The following is a 23,531-nucleotide window of genomic DNA, read 5'->3' on the forward strand; positions in this document are numbered from 1 at the left end:
TAAGGATCAAAGGGTGTTACAGCGGCTTACTGTCAGAGGTCAACGGAATTTGCTTTCAAGCATTACTCTTAATAAAATTTCTATTGATGGCCTTTCTATTGACAACCTACTGGACTTTTATAACATTCTTACACTAAGCCAGTAACAAGACTGGATCATCAGTGCACTCCCCACTGGCCACTACAGCTTACAAGATCAGAAAAAAGCGAAGTCTGCTTTTGTAGCTTTTCCAGAAGCTGAATAAAAGCCGCAAACACACACACACATACACAAAGAAGCTTTCTTACTGCCAGCACAGCACATACACATTCACAGAACGCTATTAACAGGAGTGTAATCTACGTTGCAGGTAGTCATCACTGTAATTTAGGAAGAACATTCACGTTCTTTCACAAACGCAGTCCTGCAGAAAGAAGTTCCTTGGTGAGTCAGTAAATAGTATCTTCAAAATTCAGTTTAAGCGTTTGCTTCTGTTTTGACTCTTATTTTTCTGCTGAAGCTAGTAGAAATAGTCAACCCCTCTTAAAGTCCCTGGAAAGAATTTTCTTATCTACAGATTTAAATTCTTCAAGTTTATTGCAATGCTGGTGCACATTTCCCTATCCTAGTGTTTCCCAAAGAGCGGACAATAAATTAGAAATCCACTAGCTGACTGGCATACTAGATACAAAGTAGTTCTTCCTCTACTTCAAATACAGAGCAAGTTTTATGAAATCATGTGCTTTCCCAAGACTGTCTTTTTGCAACTGCAGTGGCAGTAGCAAATCAAGGACTTGATAGTAAGAATACTAGCAACAATGTCCTTAAGTCCATGGTAAATTCCCACCTGGCTGTGATAATCACACATACAGCCTGGCACGCAAGGAAAAGATGAATGAACCCAGAGACGCTTTTTAAAGGGTAATTCGCAGCAAGCAAAGCTTAAGATACGGGGTTTCTTTTAGACAACACAGATTCTTATTAGGTCAATAGTTAGTGATCCTTTTTATTGCTCCCTTTTCAAAAGCAGATTCTTTTTAGCGGTTTACTTTCTGAAACTTTGGATAATGATTAGAGATGCTAAATTGGGATGTCAACCTGTAAAGGCAGCAATGGAGAAGGAAGGCTGGACAGACAAACAGTACCTGTTGTAATCACCACCAGCATCCCTCTTCCCCAACTGTGAACCCTGTCTTTTCCATCTGCTCAGGTACTTACCTCAAGAGCTAATTAAAAAAATTAACAAGTTCATATCCATGTGATTGTGCTTCAAAGAAAAAAAAATATTTACAGCAGCTGTTTTGGATCAGGAAGGTCAAGATTCTCAGAGTCTCAAAAAACTAGGGTTTTCAAAGAATCTCCAAAACCAATACAAAGATGTCTGCTTTCAGATAGGAAAGCACTCAATTTTATTTGGAGTTTTACTCAACCACAAGTGCACGGGAATGCTGAAGCCATCTCATGTAGCTCTATTTAAAATCCTAAATATGGATTTATGGCCCTGATCTTCAAACAGCTAGATACATGCTTAACTGGATTATGCATGCTTAAAGTCTCTTAGATGTAGAAATATTTGTAAAATTAGGACTTACCATGGGCATGTAGATCATTCAGTAGGACATACTAGGTTTACAGGGACTTTTGTTACACTTTAAGACATTTGGACACTTGCCGTTACGTCAGGCAACAACTAAAGTAAACAAATTAAACTATTTCAGCAGTATTTTACTTCCCTATATTACAACAGTGTTCTCAGGATATTTTTTCTTTCCTAAAAGAGAACAGCATGCCACCAGAGCATTACCAAAACATCAGAATGCTAATGAAGTGGTCATTTTGCCTATGACTAAAAAAACCATCATTATAATTAAGTAAAAAAATCAAAGAATTTTTTTTCAAATAGCTTTTTTCCACACTAACCTAGAACACTATGTATTCCTGGAATCGGAGCTACAACAAACCATTTTGAAAAGTGAAACCACTTGAGGTATTATTTAAAAGTCTTGTATGTGTGTCCAAGCAACATCACCTCACCTGTCTTTCAGTGTATCCAAAACAGTTCAGCCACACGGATATACACAGCTTCACTGAGATTTTTCTTCCCTGAGTAAGATCCATTCTTTGTTTACTACCTTTTAATTCTTTTTTTAAAAGTATTTCTATTTTTTTTTCCAATTATAGGCAGGAAATAAAAAGAAATGCAACTCTTTTATGTAAAGTAAATCCATCTGGATGTTTGCTGCATCCTATATTATAAACTTGTGATCCCCAACCAGAATGAGTTATAGTGAAGCTGCAGGCAAAATTGTCTCCATATACCACAATCCATTATCCCTGTCAAGTTAATGTTCCATGTTGAGCCATATGGCGTGGGTACACACTCAACAAAGGAAATTCCTTAAACTTGTTATAATCAGCACTTACAGTCATCCAAAAAACCTGACATAAACAGCTTTATTGTGTTTTGTGCATTTCAGTTGATATCCATGACAAAAAGAGGAAGCTTCAGGGAAGAAAGGGGGAAAAAAAAAAGTGGGAGGGGGGAGTAAAGTTGCAATAATAATAAGAGAGGGGGGAGACAGGGACTGTACATTTCATAATTACACAACATTTTCCTTACAATAAAGCTCAAGCCTCCTGACACTGATACACTGTGCCAGATTATCTACACAAAAAAAAGCAAACCAAAGAACCCCCTCTAAAAAGCCTTACATCAATACCTCATTTTCAATGCAAATAAGAAATCCTACAGTTTCAAAGTGCCTGACTCATGTAAAAGATTCTCAATTAAAAAATTTGAATCATTTTCAGCTCTCCTGACTTTGGAGAGAAGGTTTGCCTTCAGTTGTTGTATAATTACCAAGAATTTAACAGCCCTTCATTAACAATACCGCAATTTAAGTAAAATACCTCTCTATGCATTAAGTGTAGGTCACGGATGAACTAAGGACTCCCAGAAGCCTCTGCTACCTGGCACAACCCATCACATCAAGCCTAAGTCAAGGTACAAGTAGAGCAGAACTTCATTCCAGCCCCCGCAGTGACAACAATAAAACGCTGAGAAAACACACTATCAAATACTGAACTCAGCATCAATTTCTGTTAATTACAGCCTTGTCAGCAACGTGATTATTCAAACAGCTCATGCAAATGTTAATGAGTCCTTATTTGCATATTTATTTTTTCCTTTGTTGAAATGTCATTGATTATTACATTCTACAATGATGAATGCTGCTGATGATGTGCTCTGATATGTAATTAGTCATTAAGTGGAATGAATAGATCAATTATGAAAAAGGAGTGAGATTAAGAAATATCAAACAAGACCGCCCAATGTAACTATAGAATTTTTTTAAAGGAACTAAAATAATTTCTTGGCATTTAAAGTGCAACATCAGTAGTTTTCAATAAATAAACTACTACTTTTCCAAGGTTAAATAAGATCTTCCACATGCACTGCTACTTGGGTAATCTAATTACAATAGAGGAGCACTTCTGTAAAAACAGTAAGAAACCTGCAGAGTAACACGTAGGGTTTGGCTGTCATATCCTGTCCCTTCCCCTTTATTTAAAAAATAATAAAAAATTATAGATGTCCCAAAGCCACCCGCAAGCACACCACAGACTATCTGATCTTTTGGCAGGAATGAAAACAGCACTTGCTGCACTTGCAGCAGCCTCCACTTTGTTCTCAAGGCAGAGACTCGCGCTGCCTTTTGCAATTGCCTGCTCCAACGCTCCCTATTTGCAGATGAAGGGGAAATGGGAGAGAAGAGGAAGGAAAGGGAGGAAAAAAAAAAAAAAAGCCCAACAAAAAAAACACATTACTGCAGACCAGATGGGAACATTCCACATGACCAAACCAATCAATCACCTCGGTGGGGCGCAGGTGCAACACAGCCGTGTAGCAACACACCATTTCACAGTCTATCGGGCACAAACACATGGTCACCAATCAATGGCACCCCCAGGACCTGGGGGGGAGGCTCTCTCGAGCCTTACTGGTCCATGCCTGATGACTTCATAATCACACATCATTTCATTCACTGGAGGATACAAACCAGCATTCTAATAACCTTCCCCCGAAACCGGTCATGTTGTGCATATTAATAGAGTGCCGGGTAGAGCTGCACCACCGGCTCCACGCTGCAATCTGAGCAGAGCCTGCAAGAAGGAAACAACCTGAAGCGAAGAACTTCTGCCCCAGTAAGGATGGTCAGCTCAGACCCAGATCAATGGCAACATTATTCACTTTGCCAAAATAAACTGTGCACTGCGCTTGCACCTTCCACAAAGTAACCCTTGAACAACATCAAGTGAGCAGAGATAAAGCACAAAGTGGGATGAAAATCAATGGGAGAATGCGCTTCTGTACGGCGATATGTTAGACAAAATTGTCAAACAAACAGGACCACCGGTGGTGAAAAAACCTCAAAGTTAAAATTATTTTTCAAAAAAATAAAATCGATATGCTTGCCAATGCTCTCAGTGAAAGAAAATTATTTTATTTCTTTCAAAGCAAGTGTCACAAATTGATTTTAAACCAAGTAGATTAAAAATGGCACAACATGACTATCACGCCACAGCATGACTTGAATCAAAACACTAGCTCCTTTGGACTACGGTTTGCAAAAAAAGGCCCATTACAAGTGTTAATTTCTGTTTGTGCTATTTATGACTTAGGACTATAATAAATATTATGGACATAAGGATACAGAAACATTTTGGCCAGAGCTTATCAGACTATTCTGTTAAGTATCTGCACTGTTAAAAAGATACTCAGGAAACAATGTGACAAGGAGTGCCTCTTCTCTTGAAATTACATTATGCCTTGGAGTGAAAGTCAAATGAGTTACAACTGAAATGTAAAAGACTACACAAACTGTTAATACGTACTTTTCACTTTTAAAACACTGTAAGTGCCCAGGTAGGGAGGACTCCACCGTTTGGTATCAAAGCATAAAGCTGAGTTTTATTTCTGGTTTTCTTAAATTGAATATATGAAGAGCAGACCCCTCCAAATTGTACAGCTGAATCAAGCAAGTCTAGCACCACCTCAGCTTTGCTTTCAGGCATAAATTGCTGAGAACTACTTGGAGAAGTAAGTAAAGTAAGGCAGGGTAAGAGTAGAGTTGTCAGGTTGCCCTCCACAGCGCTTTAGGTCAACGGCAATTCCTCCTTTCCCATCTGGGAGGCTCCATAAAGAGACTACAACACACTTTAATTCATTAATACAAGGAGGGAGGGAAAATCATGTCAGAAGCAGAAAGTACATTTTTTTAAATAGTTAGAATCCAGATCATTTGGTGACTTTTTTTAACTGCTGCAGGCCCTTTTATCTTCTTTCCTTGGCTTCCTCCCCTCCCTATCTCAAAGACCTCAGAAAAATGCACAAAAGCATTTGCATTTTGCTCTCAATTTAGAGTCCTGGTATGATTCGCATTTTCACAGGGCCAGATCTGAGGCCTGTAATCCAAAAACTCTACACGACAAAAAGGTGGCAGACTTGGTGCTGTTAGACAGAGGAGCACAGAAGGGTTAAAGAACAAATGTGTGTACTATCAAAGGAATATTCACATCCTTTTGCAGAATTATGTTGACCAGCAGCAGATGAGTAAGTGTTCTCCCTCACTAGAATACAAAAATCATTAATCAATAAATCATTAAATTAAGGGCCTGACGACCAGTTCTAGTCTGGGCACTTACAGAATGCTAATTACTGTAGTATCTGGGGAACTACAGTGTTAAAATCAGAGTATCTTTACAAGACAAGGTTTTTAGATTAAATTTGGCTACTTTTATTTTGAAAGCTCTTGAAAAGAAATGAAAAATATCATATAATGAATTAAGTACTAATATTAGTCACACTTCACATGCAACACAGGGCAAGCTAATGGCTATGCTACAAAACTCGACATCTCTTAAGAGGCAAAAAACTAACAGCTGGCAACATCCACAAGGGAAAGGGCTGGAAGGAGTTTGACAAAAAGCATCTGCCGAAATGAGAAAGCCTTGGTAAAGCTTACCCTTACCTGGAAACCTTAACGAGAGGGACAACAAGGGGACTGTTGTCAGCACACGTGTCCAGGCCAGTCTGCGCACCCCACCTGACTTCGCTGTGCTAAAACGAGACGTGAGTGAAGCCAAGGACATGCACTGGTCCAGACACAAAAACTCTTGTGGTCTTCAGACACACCTGAGCCTCTCCTCATTGACTAAGGTGGGAGAGGAGTAGGGGTTTGCTTGCTTGTGACAGAATTATACCAAAAAAAGGTAAGGCAGCGAGGCTTCAGATCAACACGTGGAAAGAAGAGCACAGAAGGGTAAGACTTACAGAGAAACTTCAAAAGAAGGGTATGGCAAAAGGAGGTATTGCGTGCAAGAAAAGGATTTCTACAAAGACAGTATGAAGACCAGAGGCAAGTTTTGGTGAACTTCCAGAAACACTTTTTAAAAAGTGCATGGCACAGCTACTAGGATATCTCATTGTTATCTAAATTATACAGACTGTAAGAGCATCATCAGACCAGTAGCAGGAATTTTAACCTATAAACAAAATAATACCTAACTGCTGACATCTCCTACAGCCAGGGACTGTAGTGAAGAGTCCTACTATTCTTACCTTAAAATATATAGAAGCAAAGTTATCAATAAAAAAAATACATGTAAGTCATAAGTATATAGTATATAAATGAGTAAAATTTATATTATAAGAAGTAGCTTTGATTTATTAATTTGCTAAAAATTAGACAAGTACCACTGCTTGGAAAGAGATAGCTAGAAGTCAATGAAGAAAACAGCTATAAAAAAGCCCCTCATCCTGTCAGCACAATGGTAGCTGGTTACAAGGTTAATCTGAAATGGATTTCTGCAAGAAGTTCTTGCAGTATCATAAATACAGCAAAATGAGTAATTGCAATAAAGAGAGGTAAAAATGTGTCAGAACTTACGATAGTTGATAGCTAAGACTGAAAGCATTTTGTTATTTCTTGAGTAAAAATGGTTAAACAACACCTAGATGATGCAAATGCTACCTTAACAGGCAAAAGATGTGCATTTACACAATATTAAAAGCTTAAAATTCTTTCAACAAATAAAACCGCACACTGAAAACCTTCCTAAAATTAGGCATATACTTCCCTTTGTGAATGCAATTCTTTTAAGCATTCAAATCCAAAGAAAATCTGTAATGCTATTAAGAATGTTCTTTAACTACTATAGAAACAAACAAACCCAGCTGAATTGACGGCTTTAAAGTTTAGGTGCCAGCTACTGCCTAACTGGCCCCTTTTATCTAATCACCCATACTGACGTTACTCAGCTCTCTCCAGGGTTAACAAAAACTATTCATTTTATGTTTTGCCTAACTGGATTCCTTACGATCAGCTGTTAGCATCAGGCTGTCTGATTTCCATTCAGGCTTCACAGCTGGATTCATTGTATAAAAAGAATATTAAACCTTGAGCAGGCATAACTGGCTTTGACTTCAAAATAAGTATTTTTATAACTAATCGCGCTACACTTTCAGGTGTTAAATAACCCAATTTTTTCAAAGTTGCAAATGTAAAAAAGCTAACAAACTCAAAAATTTTAATGCGAAAAAAAGTCAGGAAAAGGACTGACAAGTTATCTTCTACCATTATAAGCCTCATTAAAAAAAAGTTGGAATCGCATTAAGGCTAACGGTTGACACTTTTTATTTTTTAAAAAGGTATGAGAAATATTTCACATTTTGGTTTTTTACAGTAGTTACTGATTTGGTTCTTAAGGAGTTGATATCTTTTACATTCTCAACAGAAAGAAGGATTTTTAAGTTACAATTAAGTTACGACAGAGAGAATGCCTACACTTCTTAAAGCTATTTTTTATTTAAAAGCTATTCTTGATAATGAAAATATTTTCCACAAGATGAACAGTTATACTAAAAAAAAAAGAAAAAAACAAAATCAATATCCTCAGGGCAAAAAAAAGGACATCTGTGGAAAACTTTTTATTTAGATTTGTCTTCCAAAACAGAAAATACCTGAGCATCTCTCCCAACAATGCTTATTCAAGCAAATATTTGAAAAGGATCAACAGGAGAGAAAGGAGAAAGGCAGCATAAGTCAGAAAAGGTGGTTCTGCGTACCAATGCAAAAGATGATAAATGGCCACCTAGTAATTTGCAGTTCCATTTCCATGACCTTTTTAAATCACCATAGAAGTCTGCTCCTGAAGAACAGGTGGATTTTCTCAAGGTGAGGGAGCAGAGAAAGCAAAGAGCCACCTCCTTCTCCTCCTCATGACAACAGACCTTGGACAGGCTACAAAGGGAGTTGGGGACTCCACAGATCACTTGGGAAGGGGAGAATACAGGAATAAATATTGTCAAATATTTATTTCTGATGTTGGTCAGCAGTGTCCTCTGCATACATACTTCTATAATATGACCCCTTTTGTTATTTACAAGCAGAAGTTATTTACAAATGCAGAAGTCTGCATTTGGTATTTTCTGAACTGGTCACAGGAGAGTAAGCTCAGATGGCTGGTCGAACAGAACATCCTCAGGGAGACAGAGCCACCCCAGAGGCTCTGTGGCCAGAAAATCTTTAGGCAAAGTGATTCATCATGTGTGGCAAGATGACTGTGACATCTAAAGATTCTTGCCTGGAGCAGCATGGTACATGCTACAAGGGATCAAGCATTCTGAAAAGCATCCACGCACATCTCGGAAGCTTCAGTAAAAAGGACATGTTTTAAATAACAAAATACCGAACACCAAAAACATATATGCAAATTTTCTTTTTGCAGTAGAAAACTACACATATCCCCTTCAGCCTGTCTGAACCTATGCTGTTGACCTAACATGAAAATAAGCAAATTTTTACTAATTTTGCATTTAACCTCACTCTTTCAGTCTAAAGATCTGGCTCATTTTCCTTCCTCCAATCTAACTAAGCCATAGCCTTGCAGCTTCGTTTAGAGGTTGGCCATCAATAAATTATTATTTTTCCACTTTAAAATATATTTTCCTATAGTGGCTTTTATTATCCTCCTGCCCATTTGCAACAACTTCTAGCTGTTCTAACTGACGATCAGAGAATGCATTACCACATCTCTGTTGCAATATGAGAACAGTTTGATCTTCAAGATCTAGCGCACAGTAATCTGTCCTGTGAAGGAGAGTACTCACTGTGACACACAGCTCAGCAACCCTGTTCAGAATCTGCACTTAAAGACCACTTAGAAGATGTCTCACAGCCAAGCAACAAGACTGACACTGGAACAGAAGAGAAACTCCTCTACCATGATATCTCACCGGCAGCACTGGTCAATAACAGGTACAGAGAGAAAGAAGCACAAAACTCCCCAAAAAACAGAGCAAACATGAAGAATGATATGCCTAAAATTTGGTTCAAGAGTCCAGTGTTATAGTCAGGTAAGTACCATACTGTAAGTAACACCAGAGCACAATCAGATTTAAAACTTAATTTTCTTTACATTTAAGATGCAAGAAACAAAAACGAAACACATCTACAAAGAGCAACACATCTGCACAAAACTACCAAAAATGGTCTTTCTTAAAACAGTCAAAAAGTCAACAGACCAAGGAAGACAGATAAGCTGGGTAAATACAGGAAAAATCCCAAAGTGCAGCTGAGTGCAAGCCTGATGGAAGTGCTCAGGTGGAACAGTGTGCACGGGTCCATTCAAGGGACAAACCCACAAGTTTAACCACATGGTAAAATTACACTCTATAGATTTGAGGACAGATGACTCTATCCACGATTCTAGTATAAACTCGTTACCTTCTAGCTCTGAAGTTTTGGCATTTTTTTTTGAAGGAAACAGATTGGACGAATGACACACAGTTGTGTTGCGTCAATAAACTAGAAAGAAACATGAAAGTACCGTGAAGAAAGTAAGAGAGATCAGACAGAAGAGTAGTGATAACTTCAAAAACATAGCTTTCAGGTCAATAGCAGTGCTATCAATAGCAGTGCTGAAACTGATTATCAAGGGAATAAGGATACTTTAGAGCACAGGTTAAAAGAAGAATAAAAAAAGTTACTGGGGCCTGGATAACATTTTCTCCTCATGAATCACTGCCTTTCAGTTCGGTGTTTTATTTCACATTGGTTTACAGGCATTTGCACTATGTCTCTATGAAGAGACCAAGCTGTGTCTGTGCTGGGAAAAGAGGGGGAGGCACACAAAACAAACTCAGAGGAGCACCATCACCAGGGAAGCTTCTCTCCTTCATACTGCAAAACATCAACCAAGCACTAAAGAGTCAGCTAAAGCCAGTATCTTGAGTTCAAGTTATCTGTGCTCCACATTTCCTTCTATGTAGGTAAAATGAGATAAATCAATACAGAAATCCTCTTTAGTTTAAAAACTGCTCTTTGTTCTAAATCTATTGCTGAGAGCTCACTGTTTATTGTGTATACGTAAGCAAACTACCCTGTATAAAATGGTCACTGACTGGAGAAACACGTGGCCTTTTTCCTTCTGCCACCAAACCATATTCCTTCACATAGTTTGCAATTCTGCCACTGAACCAACGAAAATCAGCAGCATTTCCCTTTTGGTCTCCCTCCCTTTACTCCTCTGCTCCAAAATACTGAAGGAACAGGTTTGCGCTCAATTGGTTTAACAGTTTTACAAAGTTGTTGGGTCTTCTTTACCACGTATCTTTTGAATCGTGTTTCTAGGAAGATACAATTCTAATGTAAGAGCAAAACTATAAATGAAATAAAGAACACGCACATATACTGGACAAAAATATTCATTGTAATTGTGCAAAGGGCTTAGTGCCAGATAGCTGTCAAACAAAAGAACAAAATCATACAGTTGTTTGGCACTCAGGGCTGAAATCATTGTGAAACATGCATTGTTTATAAATTGTCATTGATGAATAAAAGCAGAGAACAAAAAAATTAAAGGAAATGCAGCCAAGCACCAGAAAGACAAGGCAATCATTGCTCCTCCTCCCACCACTCTCAGTAATCAAACAAAATAAAATCATCCCCATGTCCCCAGTACGCTGGGCAAGAACAACATAGCAGCACAAGATAAACCGAGCATTGCATGAATGAGTGACTTCAAATCGTGCCTTCCTAGCTCAACCCTAAGTACCCAAAAAGAGAAGCAATAGATTCATACACCCAAAAAAAGGCATGTGGATTTCTCAGTTGTATCATTTATAAAGTGGTTATTTAAAAAGTAGTATTTTAAATACTAGCAACGCTAGTGACATTTATCTTAAGCTTAAAAAATCAGTCCCAGATGTAAAGAAAAATTGTTTCAGTGATGTTAAAACATATTAGCCCATCTTTCGCTACAGAACACTGCATCACTGAAAAAAAAATATCACCTACCTATCACCAAGAAGAAAGATTTAATTCACGTCAGGTGAAAAGATGACATTTCTCTTAACTACAAAGTAAGACAGAACTGAATCATGGAGAATAAGCAAGACCTTCACTTCTGGTCTTGAGCATCTGTACCAGTAACATTATCTTTCAAACTTGAAGCTGTATAGTAACGCAACACAGCTATAGGGAAACAAAATCTCCTCTAAAATTACAGAAAAAATAACTTATAAATATGAAAAAAATAATCTTATATTTTGACTGATAGGTAGAATATTAAGGTGTGCTAAACACTACCTATACTATAACACACATAAGAGCTTCTGCAAACTCCTTTGAAGTTAGGGTGACACGATCAGAAGATCCTCTACAATATTTTGTAAGGCAATGTGACTTTTAAGATAGTAAGGCATACTTAAGAAATATGGTTCTGTAAGGAATTAATTTTTGTAAATCTCTATTCAAGTAGGTCAATCACCCTGTAGTTTAAGTTGGAAAGTACCTCAAGAATCTAAATAAATAAATAAATAAATTTGAGGTGACAGCTTGGAATGGGCTAGCAATGTGAAGAAAATAAATGATGTCATAGAAAAGGAACAAATCCAGTCAGAAACAGAAGTTATTTATCACAGCAAAACAGTAAGGCAAGCTTCGCTTTGCTCCTACAATGCAGAAAACGCACTTAAAACTCCGGTACCCTGATAAAAAGTACAAAAGAACACTCTTCTGTCTCTGCAGAACCTTTTTTAAACATGATACAAATTTACTTATGACACTGTTGTGCACTTAGGTATTCAATGCAGACCCCAGGGATCAGGCTTGAAGCTTACAAGACTGTTAACAAGTCACACACTACTCTCAAAATTTCTGCTTTCTAGGTCCCATTGTATGAGAGGAAGAAATTGGTAGATACCTTACCTGTTCTGCATTTGTGCCTAAAGCACCAGGCGTATTTTACCTTATTATCCCCTGTTACACTGGGAAGTAAACTAAAAATTCGATACAGTTATTGTGATAATACTGGTTTTGCACAAAGTCTGTACAATCCCAATTTGAATTTACACATTTCACATTTACACATTAGATATTTAATGCACTTGGCTCCCAATCAGCTTTAAGGCTCATGGCCAGACCTAAGCAGTTTTACGAAAAACTATAAAAATCAGTCTCACCTTACTTTAATAGTAATCACTGTGTTTCTTCCCCGTTCCCATTTCAACGAACACTTTGCATTTTATCACTGAACTTAAGGCTACTGCTTTCTTTAAAGGAATCAGTAGGAGTAATCCCAAATGTCAGTTTCTTGAATTCTGTACATAACACAACATCACACAGAACGATGTATCAACTCTCTCTCCTGTTTCATCTTCAGATGGGGGATCCCTGTGCCTTCCAGAAAAAAACCCAATCAAACAGCATCCTCCCTCCACCAAATGCCATCCTGGTGAATCTTCCGCACGTAAAGATAACAAAGTTTCTATTTCTCAAAGTGACCCTCCACCCGGATGCCCAAGAAATAACTCCGCAGAATTTTCAGCTGACTTCCCAACACACGTTACACACCTTAGAATGAGAGAAGCTGAGCACCCACCTGAGAGGCACAGCGCTGCTGGCTGTGAGAGAAACGCAAAAGGACAGCAACCAAGCAAGCAAGACGTTACCACTGCTTAATGGAACAAGCTGCAGTTCCTCTGGTCTTCGGCATACTTCTCTTACACCAAAATCTTTCACCCACTTTTCAGAAACAAAAGTTTGACACAATATTGGACTGAAGTGAAAGTGTCTAGACATTAGTCTCAAAACCATATTAAAAAGAAATAAATATTATTTTCCTTTGATGATACTTGTTCCATTAATCCCCTACATAGCTGAAGCACTGCACACTTCCAGCAGCCTAACTCTATGGAAAATGCATTGGTCACTGGCAACTTACAAAAACAACAGCATTAGAGGTGCAACACCTCCAAGCACCTAAATAATAAAATTACATCTCTTACAGGCTCACTTATTCAATTTCTTCTGTTTTGCTTCCCCCTTTGAGTATCTGTGTATCTAAAAGTCGAGTTTCCAGCAGCAACGAAACATCTGACTCACTAAAATATGGACTCTAAAGAAAACTATTAACAACTTCAGATCGTATTAATGCAAATACTACAACAACCCAGATCACAACAGCCACTTGTTTTGGCACAAGCAGCCTAGTTAGGACATTTTGGTTGATAGTTTACAATTTAATCACTGGATACAGGCTGCTGCATTTATTAAAAAAACTGGACTGCCAGCAACTGACAGGTTGCAGCTACATGCATGCAAGAACGAAAAGAAATTAATGGAATGAAATAGAGATTAAGTAAATGATTTTTATGCACCTGGCGATAAGCAAACATCTTTATTGCAAAACAAAGACAAGCCATGAAAAATTACAAAATTATCTTTTAATCACCAGTGAGCTTTCTACAGTCTCCTATTTGAACAGGATAATAGTTATTATGTAGATCCCTAAGCAACTGCCTCATGGGAAAGTTACATCACCAGCATGGGAAAGAATCATCCCCTCCTCCATTCTCCCTGGAAAGGAGGCTGGCGCCTTCAGACAGACTGAAATTTCAAATCCCACAGCTTCACCCAGCTGATCCCATCCTCTGGAACACATCTACAAGTGCCCAGGGATGGCAGGAACCACAGGAGAGAAATACGCCCTTTCAGCATTTCATGCACTGATGAGCGTTGTAACAGATAAACATACCCTACAGCGGCTAAACTGACATGTTCTAACAAAGAGGAGAAGCAAGACTTAAAAATTTCATCAGATTACCATTTATTCCCCTTTTCAGAGGCAGAGTACACTGTGAATAAATCAACACCCAAACGTATCAGACTGCATTAACTAAAAAACAAGCTTTGCAGAACAAATTATATCAGACCTAAAATATTTCAAAATTTAAAAGTCATGGACTTGCATGTTTAAATTTCCAGGCTGGCAATTCAGAAGTACTTAGTATGAAATAAACCACCTCCAGCTTTATGTGCAAGTCTTTTTTGAAGGAAGAAACATCATTTCAACTCCCTCCAACACGATCAGCACCGGGTCCCATTTCTTCTCCCATTAGTGCCTAGTACAAGCAGCGCCGCTGCCTGAGGCCACCGGGACGGCAAGTTCTGCTCAGGGACACGGGGTGTGTTTGCAGGGACTCGTACGGGTGCTGTGAGGTACTGGTGGCACTGGTAGCATCCAGGGAAAAGGTATCAGCAGCTCTTTCTTGTACAATGTTAAATCATGCAGTCTGATGGAATTTCAAGCACAGATTTCTTCACTTTATTACTTTCCAGAAAGAAAATATTTCTGGGGTTTTTTTGTTTTGTTTTTTTTCCCCTTGAACGACAGCATTGCAGACTTAGCCTGGAAACAGCTCCAATGCTAATTAGGAGACTATAAGTCTTCCGAACTTGCACAACACTACCCATACTGGCAAAGGATCAGCTGCCTCGCTGCCCTGCCGCTGTGCTCACACAGTGAGCAGATCCCGGGCAGGGAGCGGGGGGGCCCGATGCCGTGCACCTGCGCACCCCTCGCCAGCAGTGAGGAACGGGTCCGGGGCTGCTGCCGGCGGCGAGGGGGCAGCTGCGACCCTGACCCCACATCTACCTGCCAGACCCACACCTGAGCACCACCTGAGGAGGAGGTCAGGGCCCCTCTGCCACAGCTGCTAACCAGGAACAAGACGAAAGTCTCAAGGGGGAGAGAGCACAAGCAGACACCTGCTCCAGCACAGCGTTACAGAGGAGATGAACCTCCCGCAACATCTGCAGAAGGCCTTGAGGAACGACTGTATGTAAAGAAATGTTAAGAAAGCCATTTGACTGAAATATTACCGTAAACAGAAGGGAAAAACTAAGCTTAACATACACTCTGGTGAGCAAAAACCCAAGGGTAAAAATGCCCTGCACTTAACATTGTCACTAAACGACTGTGTAATTTAATTTCCCAGAAACCCATTAGCTTTCACAAAAGGAAAATGAAGAATAGATGAGAGCAATTCTTTGGTGTGAGCAGAATTTATTTAATGCAATACCTGGGGAAAAAAAGAAAAAGTAAGACAAACCTGAAACTGTACCAACAGATACAAAACATCACAACTCTAAAAAGCTTCAGCCTGCAGATCAGTGGCCTGTGCTGGCAGTAACCAGCACGGCAGGTCTGAGGTTTTACCCGTATGACTGACAAGAGCCTGCCTCTGCCCTACACGCCACAGAGCCAGGGCGCAGCCAGATGTAGAAACACCCCACAACAAAAGGATGGTTAGCATTTTAAACGAACAAACCAACCACGAAAACAGATCTCAATTTATTTATGGAGATTTTATATATTCATATATTAAACAAATTATATATATGATTTTCTAGCAGAGGAAGGAAACATTGAAATTTAGCTTTGGGTTTGAAATTTTCATTATAAACCCCAAAATACTACACAGTTCACACCAGGCTTTTAGCTAATCTGTAATATCATATAAAAATAGCGTCAAGCAATTAAGCACAGTGACACGCCCCAAAAGGAAAACAAACATTCTTAGAAGGAAAATTAGATGTAAATCTTCCATTTGCCAGATTCATTATAGGCAATGATTTGTAAAAAATTTTTTAAAAAATATGAAAGCCTATCTGGGGCAACAAAACATGAAGCTTTACGGGGCTGAAGCAATAGCAACACTTACTTTGGGAAAAAGAGCCATAAATGTATTCTATATAGATGAATCAGCACCCTGATATTTTTAGATTTAATAATCAAGACAATAAATGATTTGATAAAACGTAAACAAAATGCTATGAAACTGCATGATACCAGTTACCTTAAGGTGAATTTCAAGGAATTTCCCCATCACAGGAAGTTTACAATCTATGGTTTGTGGGAGACCCTCTGTCTTAGAGCAGGAGACTGGTACCCCTAAGTATTCGTGGCTGAACTTATACTTGCATCTCTTTTACTAAGAAAAGGTTTTCTGAGCTCTTAGTCTCCAATAATATTTCACAGATAATTATGCACTATGTGAAGCTTACTAGCTATCCTTTTGCAATTTTCTTTCAACTTACTCCTCTACTCCTGTAAAATGAGATGAACTTGTCCATCTTTGTTGCACCCCTATTTTGTCATTTCCTTCTTTCTTACTAATGAATTCTCTGGAGAATACAAAATATTCTGCCCCCACCATTCTCCAAGTTAATACTGTTCTAACTATATATAAATTATTTCAGACCAATCTTGCCATTACTCATGTCTCTGGAGATAATTTCCATCGTGATGCCTATTCTATTCGCGTTAAATTAGTAATGACTACAAAAGGCAATTCAAGGAAATCTAACAATTGCTTTGGACATATACAAGGTCTGCCAACTCACTACTTTCGTCTGCCCTGTCCCCTCCTAGAAGGTAATTAAAACAAGATTCCTAGCAAAAACTTAAAATAGCATCATTCTTAACATTTCCCATTTTAATAACTACTCACCCTTGCTTGCTTCCTACTACTGCCTTTACCATCATAAAGTCATTTGGTAACAAGATCTATTGCTTAGATTCCAAAATTCTTTTACTGAAGTGCTACCGAGGAAGAAAACTATCAGTTTACCTGAAGAATCGTTAGATTCTTAAATTAGAAACATTTCAGATGCATGCCTTCTTTTAATTGTATTTTAATGTTCAAAAGTCTTTCCTCTTGCTAAGGAGAACCTTTCCCAAATTAACATTTAAAAGGCTTACATCACCTGTTCAAGAACAGCATCAGTACTGGAAAGCTACCAGAGGCGTCAGCTATTTACTATGTTGTTTCAAAAAATGTCCCTAATGTTCCTCTTTAAAAATACTTTAATAATTTCATCAGCTTGAAAAACACACTGCACCGGCAGAAGCACAGTCTTTCTTACAAACCATCACAGGCAATAAAGTCAGTTAAGTGAACAGTAACTCTAAAATCAGAAGGCATTCCAATCCAGATATCAACAGCTTATACACACGGTTAATCCACAAAACGAGTCTTTAGTTTCACACTATCTCTCAAGACTACCTTTGAAAATTCCTGGAATTTGGCTTCAACCCATCAAGCACTTCTCCACTCCTGCTATCCTTCACTCCACACACCTGTTAACCACCTGCTACAGTTAAGCATTGATAGAGGATAAAATAAGTGGGAAATATCTATATGTATATAAGGAAGGCACACTACAAAAATCTCAAAATGTACTCTTCCATTAGAGAGCACCATGTTTGGGTCTTTCACCTATTTATTTCAATAAAGACAAGAGTCAGAGTTACCCTTTATATTCATAGTATAAGAAACGATATTTTGATGAACAATCTGAATCTTTTATAGCTCTAATTATTGTAATAAGCTTCAAGTCCTTCCCTTGTAAATACTGACCAATGCGTGTCTTGACTTCCCTGCACCGTCAGGTCCTCCGTACTCTTAAGAGCAAGGCTGTAAGAAAACATCACTGCCATACACAGCATGAAGCAGAAATTAGTTTGTTAGGAGCGCAGTCACCACCTCATTAGCTTACTAACAGAGATGAGTGTTACAACATCAACCCATCACACGAAATAAACTAGTAAATACAACCCTGCAGCTGGTCTGTTGGAGTCAGTGAGGTGAGGTCAGAAAGATGCAAATGATCTAAACCCCTCCATTCCCACATATTCAGAGTTTTTTATTATGGCGGGTTCTGGTTATCTTGACTGACAAGACTTCAAATCCTGTAGCTAACTTAGGAACACCTAGAGTTCTCAAATTTAACCCAATTTAATTGTAAAGCAACTAGTTAAAATAATGGGAAAACACAGAAGTGTGCTTAAAAGAACACTCTCTCTTTCTACTTCAAGGGACTAATTTCAACACTGCAAGCTTACATTCAGTCCCTACCTTTTCACTCAATATTGACTAAATTTTCAAGCAATTTTTTCATCGTCTACAAGCTTGCAGAACTGTGTAGGGTACAGACAAGCATGGATCACAGAAGTTTTGCAAAGGCAGACAGAAAAGAAATTAAGTCACCCACTTCAAATTTTCAGGATGGACCCCTTCCCTTTAAACTATACTCAAGAATGATCTGCTTTCCATCTTTCTGGTAAGCAGAAGTAGAAAACCTCAGTAGAATAAAGTCCAGAGAACAGTACAACAGGAGATACAATGCCACATGCTTGAAGAGTCCTAGCAAAAACTGACCCCTGCTTGCAAGTGCAGAGTACTAAAAGGCAGCATAATTACAGAGAAAAGAATCTCATACCCCTGCGAATAGTTTTCTAGAATGTAATTAAAACAGAAAGTGTTGAATAAGCAAAGATTATCAAGTCTAAATGGAGCTACAATACCACCAATACATCTTAGTCTGATTTTCTACATATCTCTATGGATACCAGCAGACTATACTGGTGCCAAGAGGATTCAGTGGCTTTACTTAAAATACAAGCAATGGCCCTTCTTTTTTTATACTAACAAATCAACAGGATAATTCTGGAATTCATTAGTAAAGAACACTAACAAATCCAACATAATAGCTTTACTTCCTCTGCAAAACACTTCAAAAAATATCTAAATGAATATGGAAATGCATCTTTCTGTGGCAAATTGTTCATTATTGAATCATTATCAACTCTTGTTAGACAAAATTTCTCTCTTTTGCAATGTACAAGATCATTAAAATGTTTGAGAGCTCCATCATGAAAGACAGTGGCACTTTATAATCCACTATCTCTTCAGGCAAATATGCTTACGGCTGAACGTAATACACAAAATAACAACATCCCCTTGACACACAATTCGTTCTTTTAATGGTGCTCTTAAGTGTTGACAGCAATGGTGAAATATGTTGTTGCTCGTTTGGTTTGGTTTGGTTTTTTATAATAGTTTAACTGTTTCAGAGATGTATTTCAGTCATAATTAAATGTTAGAAGGTACGTGCTTCTTAGATCTTCAACGTGGAACTCCAGATGCTCCATCACTCCTATTAGTCTAGTGAGATATTTCCTATAAGCTCATCAGGTTTGGGTTCTTAGCCTCCATCTCCTTTTAACCTCTGAGATCACAGAATAATCAATCAATGCATTAAAAATCATCTACAAAAACTAACAAAATGGATGTTTTGATGCTGTTTATGGGAACACGTCCATGATTTGATACTAACAAACTGTGTAATATATTTTTTGTCTAAAAAGCCCAAGAAGTAGTCTCATTTTTATTTACAATAATAGACAAGAAAAAACAAACATTGAAAGTGGTACTACTGCAAAGAAAAGTACTAATCATGTTTTTATGTATCTTTTATCATTCCCCTCTCCAAACTTTCAGCATCAACTTAAGATACGGTGCAAAAATTCATGACGTGACAATATGATATACAAAACTGCATCCTACACTTTAAGATAAATAAAATTACTATAGACTTCTTCATTATGACAAACTGAAAATCACAGGTGGAATACTTGTAAAAGCATACTTCCAGAGTTTTGAGGTGTACATTTCTTAGAGATATATACCCAAAGCCTTCTCTAATTACTTCTAAGAGACTGTCAGCCATAAAGCATTACAAAACTATTTCAGTTCACAACTGCTTTGGGTGACTGACACACAAGCCTTGCAATTCATTAATTCTCTCTACAAAACAATCTCAATGGAGGCTTCTTCCCAAATCTGTATTAATGATGTAATTCTATTAAGTCTAATGGAATCACCCAGCCATCTTTTCAATAAGACTGAAAAAGACAGAGTTGCACCATTTATTTTCTTCATATATTTAAAGGCATATATTGTTTTGAACTTGGATGACTCAAAGCATATGCAGGTAGTTTGCCTTCAATAACAGAAATTAAAAAAAATAAATGAAAACTTTGCTATTTATTTTAGCAAAATAAAATCAGTATCAGCTACAAAACCTAGAGCCATTTTATACATTTTAGAGATCAAACTACTGGAGAAGGAATTGAAGTAACTTGTCTTCTTAGTCTCCCATATTTAAACAAAGACAACATATGTGAACGAGTATTGTGGGGAAGTTCTACTCTGCTTTATGAAAAGAACTAAGAAACTACATTTTAGCTTTACTGTCTTCAGATATAAGTATCACTTACCAATTGACATGTACTCTTCTCTAAACAAAGACTACAGAGATGGTAATTTTAAAATTACATATTTTGAGGTTCATATATGAAGGTTTAAATGAAATTCTGTTTTCAGCAATAGCTGAGCTTTGTCTGCCTCTATTTCAGAGAAAATTAAAGTAGTAAACAAAGACTGAGCAAAGTAGAAAGATTTCCAAAAGAAATTGCAGACCACCAGGATTTGGATTTAGGTAATCCACTTAGATTACCATGGCTATGTCTTAAAAGGACAATACTGAGATCGCAAAATAGGTCATGTCTACACGGCGCAGAAACATAAGCAAAACAATGTCAAATGTACAAACTCAGAACATTCAGAGCCATCCCTAAGTTTAAGATGCAAGAAAAAAAAAAAATTCATCCCAAGACCACGAATTGCCAAAATAATAAATATTTTGAAACCAACATTTTCATGCTGCAAACTTAAATAGGGTGAAGGGTTTCAAACAATGTCATCAGTAAATAACGTTTCAGCTAACACAAAAGTGCAGGTTTCAATACCTAAGCCCACAATATCATGCACATTCTGTTTCTTGATTCTGCCAAAAGCAGAAAATGTTGGGATACCCAGAGCTCTAGAAGCAGTAACATCTGCCAAGCAAAACCAAGAGTTTGCATCTATATCTTAGAAAATGAAAAATAAGAAGTCCTCAAATCATTAACTGAAGACATGTCTAAAGTAAGTTGGTAGGTAGCTTAGAAATTGATAGTGTTAGAAAAATGATTATTACTTCTTTTAAATGCACAAATTAAAAACTGGTCTAGATTGTTTTCTCAGCAGAAAAGTTTAGGAAAATTCAACTTTAAAATTATTTTAAAATTACAGGAGAAACATAAAAATCAAATCAAAGTATATCAGCTTTATAGATCAACCAGAGAAAATCTAGGTGAATACTTCTTCTAAAAAGTCCTGGACAATGGCCTTCGAGAAATTTGCCCAACATAAAGAGATTTCAATAGTAAAGTCGGTGTTGCTATAAGAAACAGAGTAACTTCCAGATGCTTGACATGTCAGGCCTAGACAAGAGAATGAAAAATGTCTCTTTCTGACCAAAGAGGCTTTGAGGGGATACTCGTAAAGAATTACCTACTTACCCATCAGATTTGAGTTCATGAAAGGTGTCGGGGACAATCCTTCATGGGGCCCTAATCGACTGTCATTCAAGTGATCACTGTAATGAGGACTGTCTGCAAAACCCTAGAGAAAAAAAGACCAGAGTATTAAACAGATTATTTGGCAGCCCAGCTAATTGAGTGCAATGACACTTTCCTAATTAAATGTGCAGAGTCACAATTGGTCATTAATCACAAAAGTTGGCTTTCGGGTCTATCTCACAGAAATTACCGCCTGCCCACATCTTACTTTCTCCCCTTCTTTTCTTTTTCCCCCATCAAAAAGAAGCCACATAATTTCTTAATAAGCTGTGTCCTCATGGACAATATTTGAATAGTACCAAGATATTTTGATATTTGAATCCTCTTAGTGTTAAGTTGTTAACCACTGAGAGTAAAATCAGGCTGAAGAACTCACAACTGATAGGTTTTTCCCCCTAAGGTTTCTATCTGCATTAACAAAACAACACAGTAAAAAGGTCAGGAAAAGACACTGAAGTTAGGAAAAAATGTTAGTGCAAATCAATTCCCTTGTTGCTTGCTATCAGTGTTACAGATTAATAGGCATTTTGGCACTATCGTGTTACCAAACAGCATAGCTCACTGACAAAAGGTTTACTTTCAAATAGTGATTAAACAATCAACTTTGGCACTTTGATTTGCAAACAAGTGCTCAAACTGAAATATGGTTTTGTACTTTTCTAGCATTAGGATAGCCAACTTAGCAGGTTCACAGTGACCCTTATGCAGTCAGGTAACAGTGGCTTATTGAAAGCTTGTGCCAAAGGTATAGAGACAGAAAATACAGAAGCCCTGCACATATTATCTAATTAACCCAATTATATAAAATTCTCTTTTGCGTATTTCAAAATGCTTTCAGTTTTTCCATATAAAAGGCATGAATATGGTATTTGCCATTCAGACTGATCAGATGTGCACCACATCACTTACTCTGTACCAAAACACGACAGACCTGGCACTCAGAATTGCACCTCCTTTGTGGCCAACATTGAAAAACATTTTGTAAACCTTATCTGAAAATTCCCACTTACTCATTTCTCTAACTCTGGCAGAGAGAAACCTTCAGCTCAGGCCTAATTAAGCAAGGGGGTGAAAATTGTTCACAGCTACCAGAAACCACCCCAAGTGCCCTGGGACTATAAAATCATCAATCACTGAACATTTCTCATTTTTTCAGGCTGCAGGCTTGCATTCAAGACACCATTAATGGGGCTGAAACAGGCCTCACTATCTGTGCAGGCGTGCTGTCAGTTCTACCACAGGGCTGGTAACCGAGGGCTAAATAACTGTCAAATTGCTACCGCTGCTTACGGATGCATGTCACAGCTCTTGCTGCTATTTGGCTTTAAAAGTAATCTTCTGGGAGTCCCAGCTCCCACATGAATCTTTGGCTGACTTTATCTACTTCAGAATCGGCGATACACATGTGATAGGCATTCAGAAACAATCTCAGTGACATTTACAACTTGGTTATGACCACAAGGGTGTCCTCTGGTAACCATGACCTAGCCACGTCTGTCAGACAAGCAGCATGTAGGAGCAGCTGCCGAGGAAATGGAGTGGCTCCTAGCTAAGGTCACCACATGTGGTTTATTTTTATGCTGAAGTGAAACAAAAAAGAAATTAAATCTGCTGAATAAAGAAACAAATAATTGCAAATAGAGGACAAAAAAAATAAAGCTTCTAAGCAGATAGCTCCCGATTTCGCTCCCTGCTTATACTCATTACTGGGTTTTTTTAAAAGCCTAAGACAGTACGCTTCATATTGTAATTTTAAAAGAAGAAACTAGAAAGGACACTATCAGTGAAAGGAGAGAATTAATCTCTCAGACATTCAGAAAGTGGTACCTAGATGAGCCCCAAAACCTGAAATCTTCAAGAGATCTTTCTTTACAAAGTAAATAATAAAACTACTGAAA

At 37.9% G+C, this 23,531-nt stretch overlaps 1 protein-coding gene across 1 annotated transcript in view; it reads right to left on the reverse strand.

Moving 5' to 3' along the window:
• The window catches only part of LOC104271058 (transcription factor 12-like), a gene marked incomplete at its 3' end in the record, with an annotated part of 89,459 nt that overhangs the window by 11,734 nt on the left and 54,194 nt on the right, over positions 1-23,531 (reverse strand). Inside the window, exon 5 of the mRNA XM_009865609.1 lies at positions 21,574-21,676. Coding sequence (XP_009863911.1) covers positions 21,574-21,676 — 103 coding nt within the window. The remainder of the gene's footprint in view (positions 1-21,573; positions 21,677-23,531) is intronic.

Source organism: Apaloderma vittatum, unplaced genomic scaffold (genome assembly GCF_000703405.1).
Source record: "Apaloderma vittatum isolate BGI_N311 unplaced genomic scaffold, ASM70340v1 scaffold37802, whole genome shotgun sequence".
NCBI classification, from domain to species: domain Eukaryota; kingdom Metazoa; phylum Chordata; class Aves; order Trogoniformes; family Trogonidae; genus Apaloderma; species Apaloderma vittatum.